Source organism: Nilaparvata lugens, chromosome 5 (assembly GCF_014356525.2).
Source record: "Nilaparvata lugens isolate BPH chromosome 5, ASM1435652v1, whole genome shotgun sequence".
NCBI classification, from domain to species: Eukaryota; Metazoa; Arthropoda; class Insecta; order Hemiptera; family Delphacidae; genus Nilaparvata; species Nilaparvata lugens.
In genome coordinates this window covers 11,158,935-11,184,612 of record NC_052508.1, presented here as the reverse complement: position 1 = coordinate 11,184,612, position 25,678 = coordinate 11,158,935, and the positions used below count along the sequence as shown (strand labels likewise).

At 35.7% G+C, this 25,678-nt stretch overlaps 1 protein-coding gene across 1 annotated transcript; it reads left to right on the top strand.

The window, feature by feature from the left end:
* The first annotated feature begins 14 nt into the window (after positions 1 to 14).
* Positions 15 to 25,678, top strand: LOC111046494 (cytochrome c1, heme protein, mitochondrial). Its single transcript, XM_022332055.2, has 7 exons — positions 15 to 135; positions 1,350 to 1,397; positions 9,801 to 9,952; positions 13,158 to 13,455; positions 15,183 to 15,311; positions 23,492 to 23,611; positions 25,002 to 25,678. The coding sequence occupies exons 1-7, from the start codon at positions 64 to 66 to the stop codon at positions 25,119 to 25,121; spliced, it is 939 nt and encodes a 312-aa protein (XP_022187747.1). The 5' UTR covers positions 15 to 63; the 3' UTR covers positions 25,122 to 25,678.

Sequence of the window (25,678 nt, the reverse complement as noted above, 5' to 3'; positions counted from 1 at the left end):
TTATGTCTGCACAGTTGATATTAGATTTTTGCAGAAGAGAAGAGTGTTGCCCTTTCCATCATCATGGCGGCGAGTTTAGGTAGACTGTACGGAAATCGTCTTTTAAAATTAAACCCCAACTCCATTCCGAAACAGGTATGTAATTTATTTTAATTTTTATCCTATATTAACAACTGTATAATTATTTCCAATCTTAAACATTCAATTTTTCATTAGAGCATATCGGACGTTCACCTTCATTGTAGGGCATTGGGACACCGATAAAATTGGCAGGTTTATTTGGATCCACCTTACAATTTTAGTAATTTCACAATAGATTTTCTACTATTTTGTTTTGTCAATATTGTAGCTACTATTTGAACATATTTTGTATGCTATATTGTGGATCAAACATCATTTACTAACCTTGTCAAATCTATTTTTATGTTGATTCTATAGGTTAATTTTTTGATCAATTATCTTGCTGATTGACATTAATTATTAGATAGTTGTGGCCTCCTCTGTACTATAATTACAAATTCATAAAATGAGTATGAGCATATTATTTAAACTCTACCTTGAAGGAATTTATAAATAGCTTGTTGGAGTTTTAAGTGTCCCATTACAAGTTATTCCAATAAGAGAGCATCTTAAGTTTTTCCTATAAGTAACAGCTTTTAAGTAATTGCTGATTTTTTAAATAAAAATTTAATCGTCTTTTGTCTTAACATTTTATATCTTAGTATTTTTTAATGTTTTTGTTGAAGTGCTATCTTATTTAGTATTTTCCACTATACTAACCTTCCTCCACTTGTCTTAAAATCCATAACGACAAGGAATCATGAATTTGAATATTTATTATCCTCTACTATTAGAATAAATACTATTTTTTATTCTTATAAATTATTAGTAAAGTATTATTGTAATATTATAAGGTGACCCAAGAGTTACTAGGTACCCATAATTTCCTGTCTAAACTAAATAATGGGCAATTGGGCCAGTGCTATTTTTAGCAATCCGCTGTTGAATGGATTCTAGACACATCTTCAACATTTTTGCATTAATAGTACTTCAATTTAATTATCAGTCTATGATGATGAACAATCAAATGATAAGTTTGTGATTAGTATGTTGTTCAAAAAGTTCCTTACTCATAAAGTTTAAGTCTGAGACTGAAAAATCAATTATTATATCGATATTTTATTGCTTACATCACAATTTATCGAAGACAACTTACTTATCTAAATTCAGACATTGCGCATTAAAATAGCCTATTTCTTATTAACTAAATTTTAGAATTTAATGTATAATTTTCATAACTATTTTTGCATTTTTCTTCGAGTTACTTTTACAAATTTTCATTTTTTCAGATATGTTTATATTCTACCGCTCAGCCTTGGACAAAGGGCCGAAAGGCGGTAAGTACTTGAAGCCACTTTTATTGTTACAGAGTACTATATCCTAGAAAATAAGAATAGAAATTGCTTTATTGATAAGGACATTTTCAACGTCAACGTTGGATTGATCAACGTCATGCACAATTATGATTCATATATCCTATTAGAAAGGATATATTCATATATATATGACATTAGAGTGTCTAGAGTGAGACACCTGACACAAACGTTTTATATTTCGTTTGATGTCCTTTTTTCAATAAAGGCCATACGAGTTGATACCTCTTGATTAGATTGGACACCAAGAATAGTTCAGAAGCGTCATTCTGGTTTCACAATTTAAATTGACCAGCAAGTGACCAAGAGACTGTCTCGAAACTGTTTTCTTTTGCTGAGGGGAAATGTGTCAGAAACATATCTGGTCATGGTGTATCATGCACTTTTCCTTTGCCATTTCTCCTATAGTCAACTTATGTGGGGTCATTCAGCCAAGTAGCTTCCAGGAGTCTCGGTCATCACACAGTATTCAAATCATACTGACTATCAGAACTAAAGCACTGGCCACACCAATCAACGTCTGCTAGAGGTAGTGAGCTCGCTCCCACGGTGGTAGTTCAAGGACTCGCCACACCAAGCTCGCCAGTACCGCCGAGGTAGTACCGCTGGTGGTTTCTCGGCTGAGCACGCCACACCGAAAAACGTCCGCTAGCGGTAGTCTCCGAGTAGTGAGTCTAGTAGTGGGGGGAGGGCGTGACTACAGCACTCAGCACTGTACTCGGCAACTCAAGCAAGTACGCATTCACGCAAGTTGTTCAGTCGAGCTAGCACTGATCAACTAGCAATATTAATTACAGTGTCAATTAGCAATATTAATTAACAATGTCAATTAAAATACATGTTTGATATCTCGTTCCACTCCCTATCCTTTGTCACTGCATCCTTGTATTCAGAGCTTCTAAAATCCCAAATTATTGGGCGTTTTCTCACCTCTTCTATGATGCTCTCCTCCATTGAAGAAAAAATGATGAAAATCTCTGGGAAGTGGGAAGAGAACAGAGTGACGTCAAATTGAAGAAAAGTCCAACTACAGTGTGGGAGTGAGACGTACTAGTTGCGTTGTGTTGTAAGGAGGAACGCCGAATGAGTCATCACTCTGAGCGCATGCGCTACCTCTTCGAATCGCCTGCCATGTATTCAGGTTGAGCGCGCCACACTGAGCTCGCTTTGTCCGCCATACTACCTCTCAGCGAACTTTTGTTGAATCGCCTAGCAGGCGGTCGTAGGTGGTAGTGCGCCGTACTACCGCCGCGGTAGCGAACTCGGTGTGGCGCGATCAACCTGAATAAATGGCTAGCGATTTTTAAAACTTCGCTACCGCCGCGGTAGCGAGCTTGGTGTGGCGTGCCCTTCAGGCCACACCAAAAAACGTCCGCTAGCGATAGTTTGGTTTTGTTTTTGTTTTGATGAGTGTGGTTCTCTAGTAGTGGGGGGGAGGCCGGCAACCACAGCGCTGTACTTCGTGTCGTAGTAATGTAGGTACTAGTAACTAGTAGCAGAAGTGATAGACAGTGGACATGACGCTAATTAATTTGAACAACCAAATTCATTTAGAAATAACGTACCGTAGTTGGAGGATGACTCATTGTCACGTGTGAGTCTCGGTATCCTGCGCATGCGCAAACGAAGGCGAACTTTTAAAACTCGCTTTCTATGTTATTGAATTGTGCAGGCCAGTCCGAGCTCGCTTCCTCGGCGGTAGTACCACCAGCGGACGTTTCAAAAGTTCGCCTGGCACGGCGAAGTGAAACTACCGCCGAGGTACTCCCTCTGCGGGAGCGAGCCTGCTCAATTTAATAACATGGAAAGCGAGTTTTTTAACTTCGCTACCGCCGCGGGAGCGAGTTTGGTGTGGCCTGCGCTTAAGACTCAACTCACACTTACGCGACTCAAGTCAAGAAGAGACTGCGACTCTAGTCTCTTCTCGACGCAGCATGTGTTTTCAAATGGTGACACTCAGACCAGTCGACTCTAGTCTCCCCGACCTCACGACTGTGAGACTGAGACGAGCGTCGGCTCGACATGAGTTGCGTAGTACCGTGCATTTTTAATGAATGTGAGGTTATGTTTCATTGAAGTGATGTTTTATCATTTTAGATAATGTAAGCACGTATGTGCCTTCACCGAGTATGTAAGGGTGGGAAAATGAAAAACAAGAATTGATCGTACTGGTTTTGATAATTAAAACAAAACAATAAATTATTAGTACAAAATTAGAATTATAATTAGAATCTCACACTTACGCGACTCAAGTCAAGAAGAGACTGCGACTCTAGTCTCTTCTCGACGCAGCATGTGTTTTCAAATGGTGACACTCAGACCAGTCGACTCTAGTCTCCGCGACCTCACGACTGTGAGACTGAGACGAGCGTCGGCTCGACATGAGTTGCGTAGTACCGTGCATTTTTAATGAATGTGAGGTTATGTTTCATTGAAGTGATGTTTTATCATTTTAGATAATGTAAGCACGTATGTGCCTTCACCGAGTATGTAAGGGTGGGAAAATGAAAAACAAGAATTGATCGTACTGGTTTTGATAATTAAAACAAAACAATAAATTATTAGTACAAAATTAGAATTATAATTGATTGATTGATTGATTGATTGAAAAAATCTTTATTCATAAACATGTACAGGTACATTAGGAACAGCGTCAAAACACAAACAACATAAACATAAAATGTAGTAGAAGAGTAAGTCACATCACAATCACAAACGCAAAGTGCTATCTGCAAACTCCTGCAGGGAGTACAGACACAATGATATTAAAAACTCCTTGAGTTTTATACTTAATTTTTTAATGTTCTCTATTGCCTGTAATTCTAAAGGCAGCATTGTGAAGTATTTTCTTCCCATGTAGTGCGTCTTTTTCTTAAAAAATTCTAACCTATGTCTTTCCGTTATCCTCCCAAATCTAGTATTGTACCCATGAGTCTCATTCCGTAGCTCTTCTACATGGTAATTCCTAACATACATGATTACATCAAATAAATATTGTCCGTAAACTGTAAGAATGCCAAGCTGCGAAAAAACTAGTTTTACAGAGTCCATTCTTTTTAGATTCATCATTATTCTGAGTGCTTTTTTCTGTTGAATGAGAATTCTATCAAGATTGCTTTTGGTCGTGGCTCCGTAGATGCATAAACCATAGGCCAGATGGGAGTGTACCAATGAATGATAAAGCGTTTTCATGGTTGGAAGACTGCATTTATTTGACATTTGTCTTAAAGCATACAGCCCAGGGGAGATTTTTTTGACTACCTGACAAACATGACTATTCCAGGATAAATAACAGCGGGCCCAATATTGTCCCCTGAGGCACACCATAATTCAAATGTCTAATGTTGGAGCGATATTTGTTTTTGTAGCGCAGCGTTTCAGTTTCATCTATATGTTCAATCTCTACGAATTGCTGCCTATCTTTCAAATAGGAGGAGAACCAAGTACGCTCCTTACCGTTCACTCCCAGGGTGTTTAATGAGTCTATCAACATATCATGCCTCACACTGTCGAAAGCGCGGCTCATATCTAAGAACGTACCTATAGTTTTATCTCCCCTGTCTATAGCACTGATGATAGAATCGATGAAATCCACTCCGGCTGTTACCGTGGATTTCCCCGATCGGAAGCCATGCTGCTCCTTATCTATTAAATTATTTTTTTCCAGGTATTCCATCAATTGAATATACACTACCCGCTCAAATATCTTTGAGAAAACAGATAAAATCGATATTGGCCTAAAACATGCTGGATCCTTGACATTACCCTTTTTAAATATAGGAAATACCCGGGCTATCTTCAAAGTATTTGGAAAGTGTCCAGATATTAAGGATGAGTTTATCAAATGACTCAGGGGTTTGATAATTGCAGGTAAGACTGCTTTAACAACCGTGATTGGGATGTCGTCCGGCCCTGAGGAAAGTTTATTTTCGAAAGACATTATTATTTTTATCAAGTCTGACTCAGAAATATAGTTGAATTTGAATTTAAGAGTGGAATCACAGTTTTGATGATTGGATGTGTTTATAGGCCTATCAGGAATATTCGGTCTTACAAATTTATCTACTGCTGTCACAAAAAAGTCATTAAAACAATTACTAATGCTAGTAGGATCTTTTAGAAGATTTCCATTGTCTTCAACACACATATTTGAATGGTTATTTACTTTGATTCTACCAACTTCTGAATTTATAAGGTTCCAAGCTAATTTATTTTTATTTTTTGAAATAGAAACTTTATTGTCAAATGATCTCTGCCTACACCTCTCTATACTATGATTAAGATCTCTCTTCCTAAATTTAATCTCATTTTTCAAGTTTTCGCTTTTAGTATGTCTGTACATTTTTTCAATCTCTAACAATTCATTTCTCTTCCTATCCACCTCCACGCTCGACCATTTTCTTTTATTCGGTTGTTTCTCAGTGATGTAAAGTTTTGGAAAATTTATATTGAAATGATACAAAAAAGTTGTGATAAAAACATCATATTTTAGCATCACTGGAGACTGGTAAACCTCCATCCAATCCAATCTTAGCAGATCCATAAAAAATACATTTAAGTTACCACTGTCAAATTTCCTGCACAATTTACGAATTGGTTTTTGGTGAATAGCATTCTTAATATGAATGATCTCAAACAGCTGAGCATCATGGTCAGATATGTGAGTGATAATTCCAGAAACTCTTAAATTGTCGTTATTAATATTTGTTATAAAATTATCAATAGCTGTTTCAGATGTAGCTGTGATTCTGGTCGCAAAATCTACTTTATAAGTCATGTTGTACATTTTAAGAACATTGATGAATTTATTATACACATTATTTTTCTCTAAGACATTAATATTAATATCACCAGCCAATACAACATTCTCGTATTTATTGCACAAAATTTCCAGCAAGATTTCAAGTTTTTCAAAAAATGGTTCTAAAAAACAGTGTTGAGGCGTTCGATACAAGCATGCCAACACAAACGAGAACTTATTCATTGAAAATTGAGATAAGCAACACTCAAACTCTTTCTCGCTAGTGATCGACTGTATTGCCGGCAGGATCACAGGCTTACAATTTGAATAGATTTCATTTTGAACCAGAATCATAACTCCACCCCCCACATTTTTCGATCTACAGAATTGAGAACTTATCTGATAATGGGGTACATTCAAGCGAGTTATTTCAGCCTCTGTCATTTTATGCTCAGAGATAGCTAATATCTCAGGCTTTAGCTCCTCCAAGGTAATTCTCAACAAGTCTAAGCGTGAGGGCAAGTGTAGCACATTCTGGTGTAAAATCGAGATTCTATCATTCGCCTTTTGAGATACATTAGTAGCTGGGTGCGAGTGAGGTGTCAAATTGTCAAGAGGAACATTAATATCCATTGCTAAATTCAATATAGAAGTATTGTGTTTTTTAGAAGCTTCAGTATTATTTATCTCAAAACTTTCAGACCCTGTCAGACGGGAGGTATGCGGATAATTACAATCGGAGAAGACTAATTGATTAAAATCTGAATTAGATGGGGCCCTCTCCGATGCGAGGCAGTTTAAACTAAAAAAGAATTATGTAGTGGAATAGCAGAATATGAATTTGTATTTATGAAATTACTTTGCACGCACTCAATAATACTATCACTGATCATTTGTTTACCGAACTTATTGAGATGTAAGCCATGAGTTGTATGAAATCTCCTCCCCAAATGACTCATATCAATAAACTTACAATTAGGAAACAGATTACATATTTTCTTAATAGCAATATTAGTCTCTTTAATCAGTTTGTTGACGCAAGACCAGTCCGCCAAATCGAAGCGATGTGGAATCGAGATCACGACGACGTTGGTTCCATAGAGAGCCACCAGACTCCTTCGTAAAGCAATCAGAACGTCCTTGGCTTCATTTCTACTGACGTCATTGGTACCCCCTTGAATCACCAACACATCATTCCCGCCAAAATCCGTCAATCCATCCGGCATGACATCAAGAAACCTGGCCCCCGGCTTCACAAATGAAGTGAAATTCAAGTTGCTTTTCCTCTTGAAGTGTCTTCCGACATCTCTACCCTGGCTGTCAGCGTAGTGGTGAACCGTGAGACTAGGAGTGGCTGGACTGGGTTCACACTCTTTCGAAACTACAGCATCACTATCGACATTTGAATTTGAAATGCTTGTTCGACTTGGTTTAATTCCATTACTCGACTTGGTTTGTTTGCTACCATTATTCATGGATTTATAACGCAAGCTCTTATTTTTATTAGAGCTATCTCTTAACAAGCTGTTCTCATTCCTCAGAGCATTGTTGTCAGCCTCCAAGGTTTCAATTGTCACTGACATTGCTCTTAGCTGACTTTTAACATCTCCATTCTCTCTCTCAAATTCCAGCGTTACTGACTTGATCTGTTCCCTCTGTGTTTCAACTTGTTTCTGAAGAGATTCAATTTGCATTTTTAAGAAATTAGAAATTATGAAATAACAATAAACAGATGAATTTTTCAAGGGCTACTCGCTTTGTTGCTAGTGAAGATTCAATTTGTTGTGGTTATGGAAAATTTAAAACAATGACTCAGTAGTAACCTACCTTTATGATAATGGCTTCCCAATTTGGCATCCACTGGTTGAACGCGACGTTAATTATTAATGGAAAATAAAAAGAAACTGATCTAATGAAGTGGGTTCAGATCCCTTCCTATTTAATAATACAATTCTCTTTAAACTGCCCGAACTGTGACAGGAAAACTGTATTATAAAACAAGAACAAAATCTATCCCCTTTCACCAGAACAGCCGGACTTTTACTCACAGTCCTAACGAACGAGCTCACACACCACAAAAGTAAAATTTTGGGTATTAATATATAACTCAGTCAATGCCAAACATGAAGTCATTTCAAATACATATTTTTATCAGTCGCACAAGCGAGCACGTTTGTTATCAAAAAAAAGAAGAGAAGCTACAATAATTTTGATAACAAATGAAATAAACAATCTTTCTGTCGATGACAAAAACTGTTCAAAGACAAAAACATTGTTCATTAAACTTTTCTAAATTTAATCAGGTGACAATAAGACAATAATAAGAATCATAAAAGACAATATATATTCATAATAATTATTATAAAATTTGTTACATGCTGATAAGTGACGAATTGGATCTCATATTTTTAATAATGTGAGGTCAGAAATGGAGTAGCATGGAACCGAGATAATGATTGATTGATTAGCTGCCTTTATTAAAAATATTAACAATCATTATAAAAATAATGACAATGAGCAAGAAAGTCGTAACGTCGAGAGACTGGAGTATCCTCGACTGGAGTCGTACGATTTGAGTCGAGGTAGTGTGAGTTGAGCCTAACTTATAACTGAAAACAATAATACGTATTAGATAAAACAATATATTCATGATAATTATTATAAAATCTGTTACATGCAAATTAGTGACGAATTAGATCTTATATTTTTAATAAAGTATGGTTAGAAATGGAGTAGCATTGAACTGAAGTAGTGACAATGAGTGAAAAAGTCGTAAGGTCGAGAGACTGGAGCATCCTCGACTGGAATCGTACGATTTGAGTCGAGGTAGTGTGAGTTGAGCCTTAATATTTCTCAAGAATTTTTTTTTTTTAAATTAAGGTAAACAAAAATATCCCTTCAACATTGCATCTATTCTTTAGGTTTTATGCAAAATCTAAAGCTAGGTTTACACTATGTAGGTAGCAGAGCTACATGTAGCTCAGCTATATAGCTCTGCTATAAGTTCAAAAAGCGACACTGGAGATCTGCTATATAGCAGTTTTAAGCCTATTTTCTCTTAGACCAGTTATAGAATAGACATGCTGGGAAGTCTAGCCTCTGAAGCCAACATCTACTGCCATATCACCATATCGTGACGTCACAGCATCGGATAGAAAACTTTTCTGCAGAGTTTGTTTACATTGTTTTCTATCCGATGCTGACTTCACGATATGGTGATATGGCAGTAGATGTTGGCTTCATCGACTTTCAGTATGAATATACAATGGGCCATGTCTATTCTATAACTGGTATAAGTATTTTCTCAGCTATATAGCAGAAAATGAACTATCCAAAATTTTCGGTAAACATCAAAGAGAATCAGAGCTATATGTCAATTTTTGTTTATAGCAGAGCCAGATGTAGCTGCTCTGTCCTTGATGGAAGGCTGCCGCAGCTGTTTACTGCTGTTTAGTGCCTGCTGCTACATATAGCTCTGCTACATAAAATTAGCGCTAAATCTACTCATAGCAGAGCTATTATGTAGCTCAAATTTTATATAGCTCTCCAGCTACAAAGTGTAAACGTAGCTTTAGGTTTCATATGAACTGTGAGTAAGTTTTACATTATTTGTATGTGTTATTTAGATGCTGACCAGCCTGGGATTGCTGACAGGAGGTGCGGGCTGCCTGCTGTATGCCCTGGAGACCTCGGTGAGGGCTAGTGACCTTGAACTGCATCCGCCCAAGTACCCCTGGGACGTCACCAGCGGTCTGATCAGCACGTTCGATCATGCTAGGTAATCGCTAGTACTATATCTATCTCTCTTTCTTTGTTCTAGTAAATGTGAAGTTGAGTAGAAAAACTTGAAATAAGTCATTTCTCTGATTGTATATAGAATTACTGAGATATTAAATTTATTCAAATGCTAATCTCTATATATAAAAATGAATGTCTGTTAGTTTGTTCCCTATAGACTCAAAAACTACTTGACAGAACGGCATGAAACTTTGGGAATATATTGTGTGAATATTGGGGATGGTTTCTGACCAGAATGTTTAATAGGGGGGCTAATAATAATTATATATTAATCCATTTTACAGACCTATGTTTTCGAAATTGTCGGCAGAGCGGCTAACGTAGAACGGGAAGATCATCATGATCCAAGATCATGTTGTGATAATATGATTTAGCATCTAAACTTACCAGCTGTAATATACACATCACTCTGTCATAAAATTGTTTACTGGTATTAAACCGGTAGTTTTAAGCTCATAGGAAGTCCTTATTGAGATGTAAATGAAAATATTGATTGTAAATAAATAAATTTCATGATTCACCAAATAAAGTCAAGTGTGATATGAGATAGATTGACGTTTTGGCGGTACGAAGTTCGCCGGGTAAGCTAGTGAATATATAATTATTACTAAACTAAATTATTCTTGGTGATTAAATTTGGATTTTCGTTTATTAATAGTTAGTTCTCTGATTTCCAATGAATTGTAAGCAGAGGATTATAATACAAATTCAAATGAGGTTGCTAATCATAAACTCAGTCCTAATTATTATAACCCACTATTATAATGTGTTGGAGTGATCATAATATTCTTCCCTAAAACATGAACAAAAAATAGTTATAGGCCTAGTGAGGTCCACGTTATAATGGCAGTGTTTGATTAGCACTGATATTGCTATCCTTGTCTATCATTCAACAAAGCGGATAGCACTATCTCTTTCTCTATGTTCGTTCCCAGATGTCTTTTAACAATGTCGAATTAATAGACAAAATATTTCATCTTAATTATGAAATTGTTAAAAAATATAATTGTTTGCTTAGTAAAATATAATTGATTATTTTAAACGAGAATGAACAGATTACATCAACAAACCTGTATCAGCTACCGTGTACAGAAGGCATTGACAAAATTGTATTTTAACTATATAGAATTGATAATTAACAAAATATTTCATCTTAATTATGAAAATTTATTATGAAATTATTGAAGAATATAATTTCTTGTTTAATGAACACATATAGTTTCCTGTAACAAGGTCGCTCAAGGTCAAATAGAACGGTGCAGACGAAGCTACGCACCCATTAAAAATAAGTTAGTTACAGCCGGCAAGCTATAGTGAGGTCCATGTTACAATGGCAGTCCTTGATTAGCAATGGTATTGCTATCCTTGTCTATCATTCAACAAAGCGGATAGCGCTATCTCTTTCTCACTTCGCTCTGTTGCCAGATTGTCTTTTAACAATGTAGAATTAATAATTAATTAACAATATATTTCATCTTAATTATGAAAATTCATTATAAAATTATTGAGAAATATCATTTTTTCTTAATAAAATATAATTGGTTATTTTAAACGGGAATGAACAGTTATTTGGACGAAAATTGAACTTGAACGTTTTACAGTAGAAACATAAACTATTTTTTGTACATTTTATTAATTTATCAAAATTTGGGAATGGAATAGATTTAGGCCAAGTCTGTTGTTCCTTCCTAATCATATTTATATGATTTGTGATTCTGTCCACGAATAAATAAATAAATATCACATCAACAAACCTGTATCATAGAGAAACAATAGCGTAACTAGATATCCCATGGTATGGGGCGTTTATGTCGCAACTTTTATTGTCATCTCAAACCGATTACTGTCGATTATGGGGTGAGAGTGTATGAACGGCACAATATGAGAGACTACCAGCGTCATAAAGCTTCACAGGAAAGAATAACGTGGACTGTCAGCTTGAGATAACAGTAAAAGTTGCGACATAAACCCTATACCATGATATATCTACTTATGCTATCGTTTCTCTATGCCTGTATATAGAAGGCATTGACAAGACAGAGGATCGGCAACGTTGTTCTCATATCTTTCTCCACTGCCATTATACCGTGGACCTCACTATAGTAATTGTCCCAACAAATACATTGTGCCCCCATCAGACTAGGGCAGCTATCCTGGCAGCCACATTTTGGCTGGTGGTTGGATGCCGAGCTCGACCTCAACTCTGGTAGCCGAAACATGGCTGTACAAGTCTAAAACAATGCCCGGTGACGAGTGACAAAGATTCTATCTGGCTGACTGAGTGGTTGCGCGTCACTCAGTTAGTTTACAAGGAGAAACCAGAATATATTCCAGTCAAGAGTCAGATTTGAACGAATAAGTAGAACTTTCCCTCATCTGGTATTGAGTTTTTTAATATGCTACATAACGAAATAAGAAGCCTGCCCCTTGTAACTTTGATGTTTGGTAAGGGTCTTGCGCCAGGTATCGGAAGTCTCTGAATTGGAATTAGAGATGGACTCTTTTTCGCCTCTTGTTTACTATGTATCTTTTTCGCTTTCAATAGAAGGTTGAACCCCTTATATTCTATTAATGAATTCAGGGATACCTACCTTAATTCAATGATTGCCGGCTCATCTGTACAGTAATTATTTTATCTATTACATTCGGAAGTTAACCACATCACTTTTTTTAGGCTATACTAGCTTCATCTCAAAGGATTATAAGCTATAAGTATTTTTATGAACTATGGCGTTTATTGTTCATATTTTCAAAGACTAGTGAATCTATTATAATAAATTAAGTCAATAATATATGTTATTGTAATAATATGACTTGGCCTAATGTACTTGATGTATTTTTCGGCTGAAATAAATCATTGAATCATGCCAAGTCATATTATTACATAACATATATTATTGACTTAATTTATTATAATAGATACACTAGTCTTTGAAAATATGAACAATAAACGCCATAATTTTTCTCCACCGTGGATAGTTTTCCTTAGAAAAGAGAAAAATTTAATTATGGTCGCTATTTTCCAAGATGGTGGTTGGAGCTCAAGGTTTATCGTCGATGACTTTTGGTATGTCGTTTGGCATCATAAGTACGACATAATTATGTGCAAAATCATAAAAGTTGCAATTTTTTATTTGATTTTATAAAATGACTGCACTAATTTGTTGTTTTTCGTTGGGTGACAGCGTGCGTCGAGGCTACGAAGTGTACAAGAACGTGTGTGCCGCCTGCCACAGCCTGAAGTACGTGGCCTTCCGCGAGCTGGTGGGTCAGACGCACACCGAGGAAGAGGCGAAGGCCGAAGCAGAGGAGGCCATGATTGAGGACGGGCCTGACTCGCAGGGCAACTACTTCAAGCGACCCGGCAAGCTCAGTGACTACATCCCGAGTCCCTACCCCAACGAAGAGGCGGCGCGCGCTGCTAATAACGGGGCCTATCCACCTGACCTCACCTACATTACTATGGCCAGACATGGCGGACAGGTTGGTCGAATTCATTCATTCATTCATACTACAGTTATTATTACCAACTATACAGAGTGTTCTGAAAAAAGGTGCCCATAAGTCAGGGCGTGATTCCTCACATCAAAAGAAGAAAAAAGCTCTAAATAACATAGGTCCGAAAATGCTAGGTTACCAAGTTATACATGGTGAAATATTTCGTCTGAATTTCAGTTCCCCTGCTGAAACGAAGCCCTACGGGTATTTGTTGCTGGCTGTTAATAAAGATGTATAATTTAGCGTACTTCATATAAAATGAAATTAAGAATAGAATAAAATCGTTTCCAGACCTGTAGCTACAGTAATTTTTAAGATATGTTGCGAAACTTGGTCCCGAAAAAACAAGTTCCTTCAAGTTAGTTTCCAGACCTGTAGCTACAGTAATTTTTAAGATATGTTGCGAAACTTGGTCCCGAAAAAACAAGTTCCTTCAAGGTTTGAAGCAGATTTACTATGTTGAATTTACAGTAAACACAAAATATTTTTATACAGAAATTGTAGAAAATTTAATTTTGAAGAGAAAGATGTAAAATAAGTCTATAATAGACAAACGTAACCTTTAAAAAAATAATCCCTAATTACATATAAAACGCATGTAAAGAGAGCTTACCAGATGTTGTCTATTTTCCATGCGTTTTGTATGTAATTCAGGATTATTTTTTTAAAGATTGCATTTCTCTATTATAGACTTATTTTACATCTTTCTCTTCAAAATTAAATTTTCTACAATTTTTGTATAAAAATATTTTGTGTTTATTATAAGTTGGAGACTTTTGTATAATACTGTAACTTTCAGGATAAGTTATTAGTCAAATGCTCTACGTTTTGACGTACAAATGAATTTTAACCCCACATGAGGGGCTGACTAGGGGTTGTAATTCAAATATTTTGAATGTAAACACTCATTGTGTGGTACATCATTTTAAAGGCCTTTTCAAAACAAGAGAGATGGCATTAATCAAAATGTTCTATGATAGAACATTTCTATTTATGTAATCTTTCTTGTTTTAGAAAGGCCTTTAAAATTATGTACCACACAATGGGTGTTTACATTTGTAATATTCGAGTTACAACCATCCTCTGAGTCAGCCCTCTAGTTTGAAATGATGATTCACCACACAATGTGTGTTTACATTCAAAATATTCGAGTTACAACCCCTAAGTCAGCACCTCATGTGGGGTAGAAATTCATTTGTACGTCAAAACGTAGAGTATTTGACTAATAACTTATCCTGAAAGTTACAGTATTATATCTCCATCTTATTGAAGGGTTCCCATACATAACACTCACTCTGCATACGCATTCAATGTGATCACACCTTTATAATAATTGTTCTTCTTCTTTTGCTTACCGTTGTTGTTTTTCACCTTTTTTGTAATTTCTTGTTTGTATTTTCCTTAGACTCACGATCAGACGAAAGTCTTGTGAGCCATTTGATTCTTTTTATATTTTTATGATGTATACAAATTATTTCGTGTTTTTTTTTTCAATTTTTGTGAAAGTGAAGAAGAATCAATTAAAAATCAATAAAAACCTGATAAAAAAACCAATAATGAGACGTTTTCAGTTATGGTGAACTCTTCTTTTTGCTTAAAAGTCACAGCACTATTTGATTTGAAGTTTAATATTAAAATTGAAGTCCAGGAGCATGTATTTAATATTAATTTTGATGTAAAGTTTGAACGTTTGTGATATGTTTTGTGTTTAGGACTACGTATTTTCGCTGTTGACGGGCTACTGCGATGCGCCGGCCGGTGTTACCCTGCAGGAGGGCCAACACTACAACCCCTACTTCCCAGGCGGGGCCATCGGTATGGCCCAGGCTTTGTACAATGAGGTACGACTCTTTTCAAAATATATTTACTTTTAAAAATAGTAAATACTGTCAACTGTTAACCTTACAATAATATTTGTATATCATGATGCCTATATTGAGATCCACTTTATAATGGCATTGTACAAAGCCACTTTTTTAAAATGGCTTTGTACAATGAGGTGCGACTCACTCTTAATAAAATTAGTAGAATTGATGGTGATGTTGTGAAATCTCTCCATAATAAGAAAACAGAGAAATTGTCAAATTTCACTATAATATTTATTAAAAACGCATCAGTACAGCTGATGATGCGTTGGTAAACGTGAAACCATTGTACTGTTTTGAAGTTTTTAATAAATATTATAGTGAAATTTGACAATATCTTTGTTTTCTTATTACGACTCACCCTTCTCAAAATACAGTATATTCATATTTTAAATGGTGAATACTGTCAACTGTTGACAATACAGTAGTAATATTCGTATATAATGACGCCTATAGTGAGGTTCACGTTATAATGACATTATTTGATTAACATTGTCGGATCCATTGTTATGACAAAGGCTGAGTTACGAGGCACTCCTCTCAAAGTATATTCAATTTTTTAATTTCCTTGCTCTATTACCATTTAAACTTTTAGGTTGTGACAAAGATGACAAATCTGCAGCGAACATGACTAGAGAATCTATCATTCGTAATTCGAACCCCGCAATGACCTGTGACTTTTCAATTTTCCACCAGAATATATTTCATCTGCCATCACGAATAGACTCACTGGAAATAGTTCTGAACGAGATAAATCCAAATGCTGTGATTTTGACTGAACATAAAATGAAAAACGTTGAGTTGGAGAGGTTGAATATAGCGAATTATGAGACAGTTGTATGGTTTGCTCGAATGGGTAGAGAAGGCGGTGGCGTTGTGATCCTTTCAAAAAGAGGTGTCAACATGGAGAAGGTATCAAACCCTTTCATTGATAATCTCATCGAAGAATTTCAGTTTGAATTGGCTGTCTGTTCTTTCAAGTTGAATATGGTTGATTTTGTGTTGGTGGGAATATACCGTAGTCCATGCTCAAATAAAAGCATATTCCTTAATAAATTGGATGAACTACTCAGCTTACTCTCAAGAAATTATACTCGTGTATTGATCGCTGGTGACTTGAATATAGATGTTTTAGAGGCTACGACAGCCTCAGTTGAACTGAAGAACATTTTGAAGAGCTACGGTCTCTCTGCCATGGTGAACTTTCCAACTAGATTTTGCTCAACTCGACAATCAGCGCTTGATAATTTTCTTACAAATCTTCCACACAGAAATATAATTATAACTGGAATAGACACCTGTTTATCAGACCACGATGCTCAACTTCTAGAATATAAAAATGTAGAAGAGAAAAGGAAGAATGATAGTGTTATTAGAATTAAAACCCGAAGATTCTCCAAAACAGATGTAGAAAGATTTAAGAGTCTTCTCTCTTTAGAAAATTGGTTCAATGTATTTAATGCAAAGGTTGAAGATAAATATAATGAATTTCATACTACCTTTGTATATTACTTTAACAAATCATTTCCTGTAGTGGACAAAATAAAAAGGATTGGAAGTGGAGTCAAGTGGATAACACCTGAACTGAGAGAGCTAAGAAAGGAAATAAGTAGTAAATGCTTTAGAGCCAGGATTGCAAATGATTTTGATTCACTTGATGACATCCGCAGAGAAAAACGTCAATACAGAGAAAAGTTAAGATCTGCAAAAGAAATGCATTTTAAATTTTTAATTGAAAATTCGAAAAATCCGACCAAATGTACATGGAATGTAGTGAATTCTTTAACTGGTAGAAATAATAAAACCGACCATGATTTAGAGATTGAACATAATGGGAGACTCTACAAGAATCCAACAGATGTGTCAAAGCTGTTTAATGAATATTTCACAGATAATACTTTATTTCCTCAAGATACAAATACAGTCATCAATGTATTACAAGGAAGTAATGAATGCCGATTTCGCCCAAACCAGGTTGATGATGAAGAAATGCTCAATATAATAGGATCATTTTTAAATCTCAGATCGTGTGGTTTTGATGAAGTTCCAATGTCCGTAATAAAAGAAGCTAAATTTTATCTGATGAAGCCCTTGGTCCATGTAGTAAACTCTTCATTTGTATCCGGAATCTACCCTGAACTTTTGAAAATAACTAAAGTAACGCCAATACACAAGAAAGGAGATAGGAACAAGCTCAGCAATTACAGACCGATCTCAGAGCCGTCAGTCTTTTCCAAAATATTTGAGAGAGCAATGAGTAATAGACTTATGGAACACCTGTCTAAATACAACTTGATTGACGAGGAACAGCATGGTTTTCAGCGCGGTAGATCAGTAATGACAGCAGCGGTCAGTAGTATTGAATGGATTGTTGAGCAGGTTGATGCAGGTCGGCGCACAGCATCAATTCTGATGGACCTCACCAAAGCTTTTGAGTCGGTGTCTCATAATATACTTCTTCAGAAGCTGCATTCATGTGGGGTGACTGGTAGATATCTGCAGTGGATGCGTTCATATATTTCAAATAGAAGGCAGTTCGTGACAGTTAGAAGAAGAACTTATGATACCTTCAAATCAAGATTTCAACTTGAAATCTTCAAATCTGAACTTAGAAGGGTGACTCGAGGCGTTCCCCAGGGATCTATTTTAGGCTCTATCCTCTTCATTATCTACTTGAAAGACCTCCCTTCAGTTTTGAACCTACAAATACCTCGAAATTCACATGTGCAGCTGTGTATGTATGCTGATGACACTACGCTTAATGTAGCTGGTGACAACGAGGAAGAACTTGAAGAACGCACTAATTTAGGTCTGCTTCAGCTTGACAAATTCTTCAAGGATCATTGCTTGAGACTGAATCCAACTAAATGTGAGGCTATAAAGTTTTCAGCTGGAATTCGTGAGGATGAGGAGACTGAATTCACTGTTGATGGTCACGTACTTCAGGAAACCTCAAACTCAAAGTTCCTGGGTTTGACAATAGACCAACGATTGTCTTGGAAGTCACATGTGGATGGCATATTGAAGAAGCTGAACTCTGGCCTCTATTCACTCAGGGTATTGTCGAATTATTCAAGTCAGTCTACACTGAGAACCATCTACTCTGCAAACATTCATTCTCACCTAGCGTTTGGAGTAGAACTCTATGGAGGAACATCTCTTGAAAACTTGAAAAAATTATTCACAGTTCAGAAAAAAGCAGTCAGAATCATATTGAAGTTAGGTTTCAGAGAGTCTGTGAGAGAAAAATTCAAAAGCCTCAAGATATTGACAATTTATGGACTGTACATAATGGAATGTATTCTGACATTGAAATTTAAAAATGAAGAATATGTTACCCACCGGTATCATACACGCTCAAGGAGAACATATGCACTTCATCAGCACAGGAGACACTTCTTCGAAAAACGGCCATCATACATGGGAGCAAAGTTCTTCAACAAGCTGCCGATTGATGTCAGAGAGAAGGAGGGTGCAGACTTCAAGAGAGAACTGAAGAGATATTTAATTTCTATGAGCCTGTACTCAATTCAGGAGTATCTAAATTGAATTGTTGTTAATGTTGAAATTCTTTGACCTCTTTTACTGTGACGTTATTTATATTGTATTGATGCAATGATGAATAAAGAATTATTTGATTGATTGATTGATTGATTGATTGATAGGTAAGGAAAGTATTGCTTTCCGAAAAAATTAGGTACCCCAATACGTTTCAAGTTCTATACGTTTCAAGTCCCCTGAGTCCAAAAAAGTGTTTTTTAAGTACTGGTCTGTATGTGTGTGTGTGTATGAGTGTATGTGCGCCTGTGTACACGATATCTCATCTCCTAATTAACGGAATGACTAGAAATTTGGAACTTAAGGTCCTTTCACTATAAGGACCCGACACGAACAATTTCGATCAAATCCAATTCAAGATGGCGGCTAAAATGGCGAAAATGTTGTCAAAGACAGGGTTTTTCGCCATTTTCTCAAAAACGGCTCCAACGATTTTGATCAAATTTATACCTAAATCAGTCATTGACAAGCTCTATCAACTGCCACCAGTCCCATATCTGTAAAAATTTCAGGAGCTCCGCCCCATCTATGCAAAGTTTGATTTTAGATTCCCAATTATAAGGATTCAGATACAATTTAAACAAAAAAACTCAAGTTGGAAAGATTCAACATAAAAATCTCTACAATTAATGTTCAGTAACATTTTCACCTAAAATTGAAAATAAGCTCGAAATTCGAGAAAATGTGATTATTCAATTGCTAACTGTTGGTAACTATTGAATCTATTCACTAAGAAGAGATAGCAGACTTCGTGTGTCTCCAGCGTTATTGTCTTGTCACCAGCTGGCTCAGATCTTTGAATAGTAGACTTTCAATTCAATTCAAATCAAATTTATTTCCTCCACAAAATTCAACAATTACAAAATTTAGGATAATGTACCTTAATCTAGTTTACTTACATTCTATCAACAAAATAAAGGTACAAGAGGTGGAAATGAAACCACTGGCATAAGTGAAAATCACTTGTTCGCCAGTAGGAGTAGCATATTGTCAAACTTCGGTCATCCACATCTAATTAAAAAAAAAAAAAAAGATGTATACAAAATAACATAAATAAATTACAACTTATATTCTAAGAGAATTAATCAAGCTATGTATCGAGACTCTTAAATTTAACAGAATAGTAGTACAATTACAATGGATGTAAATTAAATTATCTACACAATATACAAATCAAAATAATGACTCTCAGTTATCCATTTCTTAATATTCCTTGGTACACTTTTGGAAGGTAGTTCTATGATAAGCCCGGGTGGAATAGAATTTATTAGTTTTGGAGCTATATAAATTAATTGCTTACGAATAAGTGTTAGGTTTGAAACATATGATGCGAATTTGTACAAATTATACCTAGTCCTATGATTTTCATTATTTAATTGCATAAAATTAAAATTGTATCTACAAAAATATTTAATCACGCTCAAAACATACATTTGTCTTACTGTCATGACTCTAATATCCTTGAAAGCAACTTGGTGCCATGTTTCACCGCTAAACAAGAGAACAGTATCATCTGCAAAAGAAAACACCTCGCCCCCGCTCAGATCCAATTTCAACAATTCATTTACATACAGCAAAAATAGGATTGGTGATAAGACTGTACCTTGAGGTAGGCTGTAGCCAGTAGGAGAGTCATTGATAACTTCACTAACTGAGTCATTAATAGTTAGAATCTGTGCCCTACGTGAAAGGTAACTATCAAATAATTTTAATGTAGTTCCTCTGATTCCAACCCTTTCTAGTTTACATAATAGGCGCTCATGAGATACTGTATCATAGGCCTTGGCCAAATCAATAAAGATAGCAAGATGCTATCTTATCAATAAAGATAGCAAAGACTTGAGATGCGCGTGTACACTAGCGTCAGGTGATCAATTTTCATAACGGCATGGAAAGCTGTGTGAGTGCGCCACCCCAGATTTTTCAAATGGTGAATACTGTCACCTGTTGATCTTACTTGGCTTTGTACAATGAGTTACGAGTCACTCCTCTCAAAATATATTCAATTTTTTCAAATGGTGAATACTGTCAACTGTTGACCTTACAATAATATTTGTTTAATATCATGACGCTTAGAGCATGTCATGGCTCAATACCTAAGGCCAGCTTATTGCGTTATCAATGCGATAATCGTACGGCTCAATAATTCTAGCACGCAATTATTAATACCTAATAATTCTAGTATTAAGGTGCGTACAGACTTATGCGCCACGAACACGCGCATTTCACTTTTCATCAGCTGATGCTATGCTTATTATATCTGCATCTTACTATTTTTATACAAATACAGATATAATAAGCATAGCAGCAGCTGATGAAAAGTGAAATTCTCGTGTTCGTGTCGCATACGTCTTTAGATATTGACATCGATATCATTCAGATATCTCATTTAGGCTAGGCGCACACCAGTTAGTCAAGGCAAGACACGTTTAGTCACAATACTTCACATTGTTGCTTATTATGCAACTCACACTGATTAGTCATTGCAATTAGACATGCCTTCATAAGCAACTATGTGAAGTATTGTGATTGATCATGTCTTGTCTTGTATTGACTAATTGGTGTGCGCCTAGCACAATTAAGTTATGTTCAGGTTCAATTTATTAAGTAATCAAACGTGTTCAACATAGGTTTCGATTTTGGATTGTAATTGAGCTTTGAGATTCTGTTGCACATACTCAGGTTCGTTTAACCAAGGTCTATAAATACAGGTCATGACACAATCCCGTGATGCATTGCAAAATCGCCATTTTATGGGGTTCTAGTTCACCAATTTTCAAATTTATCAGCTGTTATCATAATAGATTGAACAACATGATGTGTTATTTTGTTATATTGTTCAAGGAATATTGCTTGGCTTTGAATTGTAAAATCAATTCTTTCCACAGAATAATAATATTTAGATTCCAACTAGGAACTGAATTGTTGATTTTTAGATTGAGAACTTCAAACTCTTTTTGAGGTTAGCCTTTTGTCCCAATGCCTTATGAATCATAAAAAGTTACAAGAATAAGAACAATTTTTAATAATAAGAAAATGCATTATTGAACCATTTATTATTTAAATTTCATTATTAAAAAATCGAAAACCTGAATTTACATATTATCTGAACCAGAATATTGTTTTTTAAAAGCAAAATGCATGATTTTGTTATGAGCCGATTGGAATATTTCAAATGCACCGCCATGAAGACCCCACATATTCGCCGCTCCATAAATAACACGAGTGTCATGACCTGTATTTATAGACCTTGGTTTAACAAACTCAACCATAGGAGAACTGTGCCAGGAGTACAAAAATAATGGAATCTATGAATGCGATGATGTCATTTGAGGCGGTTTAAGCTGGATTATTATTTCTTTATTTGTTATTTTAGTAACCAGCTTAGCAGCATAGCTAAACGTTTTTTGGATGCAAATTTCAAACAGAAATTCTATATTTGCATTGTTTTTATGTGATAAATTACAATTTGAAGCAATTTTGGAAATTTGTTATGGTGAAGATGATTTTGAAAATGTTTTTTTTTCTGTAAAAATTGAAAATTGAGTTTTAACCTCAAAATTGTTCCAGCAATCAGATTTTTAACTTAATGTGTAACGCTAGTTTGTCTCCATGGTGCACATTGGGTAACGCTAAGTGGACTAGCAAATAATGGCGGTCAGACAAACTTATGTTCTCCTGACCGAAACTACACAACATCTCAAAGAAATTGGAAATATACAGTGTATATCATCTAGGCATTTGAGTCTCATGAGCTATATATTTGTTGTGTATCTGCCATACTCTAAATAAATAAATAAGTTGGATTCCCGTATATCAGTGAGAGTGAAAGTGACCGGCACACTGAAAATATAATTTCCATGAAATTTGATAGGACTGTTTCCACTCAGCACGGCCGAGCGTGTATAAAAAGTCCCATTAGAACTTATGGGAATAATATTATCGCTTTACCGGTCATGTTTTCACTGATACTGATGTGCGGCGGAAATCTGGCTTAATAATGGTATGTGGAAAAAGGCTGTAGAAGTTAATTTATCCATGTTTGAGGGTGAAATATCCATTCTATATTCAATCGTGTACAATTTCGTTAAAATGACTGGAAGTTTTCAATGCAGTTTGGAAATTTGAGAATAAGAACTTTATTGAAGTTTGTTCAGTTGGATTGAGAAAGGAATCACAAGTTGTTATTCTTCATTCACTAATTTAGAACTTAGTCCCGGTTGCACAACAGCCGGTTAAATTTTAACCGTGATTAATTTCACGAGAACCAATCAGAGAAGGCGTTTTTGAAAAGACGGCTTCTCTGATTGGTTCTCGTGGAATTAATCATGGTTAAAATTTAACCGGCTGTTGTGCAGCCGGCACGTTGTAGATTAATTTATTGAATGTCGTGAGAGAAATTGAGGGAAACTATTGAGAAGTTTATTTTACCATGAAGCAAACTAACCTAACCTAAACTAAGCTAACCTAACCTAGAGAAATTGAGGGAAAATTTTGAGAAGTTTGTTTCATCATGAATGAGTGTAGTGTATGTCCGTTTGATTTAATTGTTTTATAAGTTTGTGAAATAATTAGCAATTTTATTTGATTTTTTATAGATCATTGAATACTCGGACGGCACGCCGGCCACCCAGAGTCAGCTAGCTAAAGACGTCACCAACTTCCTGCACTGGACAGGAAACCCCGACCACGACACCAGAATGCTTTACTTGCTTAAGGTATGCTAACTTCCTCCTCTCCTCTCTACTCATCCATCTTATTCGTCTTACATTTCTTCTCCTGGAGTGATCCGTGGTATAGTGGATAGAGTGCTTGCGTAGCAGTCTAGAGATCCCGGGTTCAAACCCGCGTATCACCGAAAGTTTTTGACCGGATCACTCCCTTGCTATCGGATTGGCACGTTAAATATTGTCGGTCCCGGCTGAAGTATGACATTCGTGACAGCTCAAATTAAATATATATTCAAGCAAGGTGGGATCTTCCCGCAAGGGTCTCCCACCAACAAAAGTCGTAGATTTGTTTCTGTTTTTCCTAGGTTAAGGCGTGTAGAAAGATTTACTTTTCCTCCACCTCCTGTCTAAAGTGCTTACTTACTCAACATAATACTAAAGTGTCACTTTTCGCTCTCGGAAGGAAAAAACAGGAAAACTTCCTAGAGCGTAAAAGTAACTCCATTTAAATAACATGGGAAGCATCTCTATTTTTAAAACGTACATTTGAAATAGGTTAGAAGGTCTAAGCTCAGATGAGGAAGCATATAGAGTAGTCATTAAACCAACTAAATTCAATACCTCAACCAGAAATTTGATCAATATATGAAATTTATATTTGTATGCTAAAATTATTACAAACTTCATATCACTATACTAAAAAAATGTATAAAATTTTATTTTTATTCCATGCTATTCAAAATACCAGCCAACGAATATTCCTAATTAACTACAGTAATCAAATTTAAAACGGGAACTTCATCATAGTTATAGTTATAGCGGCCATTATTGTTACAACTTTTGCTGATAGAAGGTAGGCGCACACAGATCGTCATCGGACGGACGGCACGCATCGGACGAATCGGATGATTAGATTTGATGCATTGTTTTCAATTGGAGTGCGCATACCTATACGGATGCGGATAAGTATGCGCACTCCAATTGAAAACAATGTATCAAATCTAATAATCCGATCCGTCCGATGCGTGCCGTCCGTCCGATGACGATCTGTGTGCGTCTAGCTAGATAGTGCTGTCGGCGGAGAACTGTGATTACAAGCCAGCCCAGCTGTTTACTTTTTAGATTATGTTTGAACACATTGTTTGGTCACGTACGTTTTTAAAAATTATTTTATTTGCAGTTTTTATAAAAATGTAGGTGGAGGAAAAATGTTGTGCATATCACGAGTGAAAAATGTTTTTTCTCCCTCAGGGAGAAAAAACAGTACTTTTCACTCTAGATATACAAATAACTATTTCAATAAATTGTGAGCATTTCTTGATTGGGTAGCAGTTATGCTATTTATTAATATATAAGGAATTCTGACAGTAGTTATATGGATAGTTGAAGATTATTGTGACAAAATATGCTAGATTTATGTTTTGTGTTGTGTTTGCAGAGTATGATCATTCTGGGAGTGCTCACAGGCTGGTCCTTCTACTGGAAGAGGTTCAAGTGGTCCAACTTGAAAACGAGGAAAATCTTTTTCAAACCTCCCCCACCCCCACCAAAAGTATAAGTCAGATGATGGTAATGATATTGCTTAGTTGATTTATTCGGATCACTCCGGTCTAGATGATTACAAACAAAACAATACGATTAAAAATGGTGGATCTTTTAGTATTATTAAAAGTGAACAAGTATAAAACATCTAGGCATTTTTGAAATTTATAGTTGCGTTGTACAACAGTTTTATCGTTGTATATCGTACGAATATATTATATTTTCTGTTGTAAATAATAAACATAATGCTCATTTTTGTCCACGGACAACAGATTTCGCATTTTTCTGTCATTTTTCGTTGAAACCGGCTCAGTTGCTGCTTCTAATGAAATTATTGTGAATACATAGATCATTCATGATGTATATTGAATATACTGTCGTATTTTAATTAGTGAAAGCACGCTAACTTATGTTGTGTGGCAATAACCAGATTGTTTCGATGAGTTGTATGTATATACCTATTACTATAAATAGTGATAAACGTTAAGAACGCTTGGAAGGAGCCGAATTTGTGCTCCGCGTAGCGCCTATGTTGGAAATCAAATTGTTAATAAAACTATTGAGATCTTGCCA

Bases quoted from the DNA above. Each gene is read 5' to 3' on its own strand.
- LOC111046494 (XM_022332055.2), top strand. From the start codon at position 64: ATGGCGGCGAGTTTAGGTAGACTGTACGGAAATCGTCTTTTAAAATTA. The intron at 1,398-9,800 runs GTAAGTACTTGA...TGTGTTATTTAG, and splicing joins GGACAAAGGGCCGAAAGGCG to ATGCTGACCAGCCTGGGATT. The intron at 13,456-15,182 runs GTTGGTCGAATT...TTTTGTGTTTAG, and splicing joins TGGCCAGACATGGCGGACAG to GACTACGTATTTTCGCTGTT.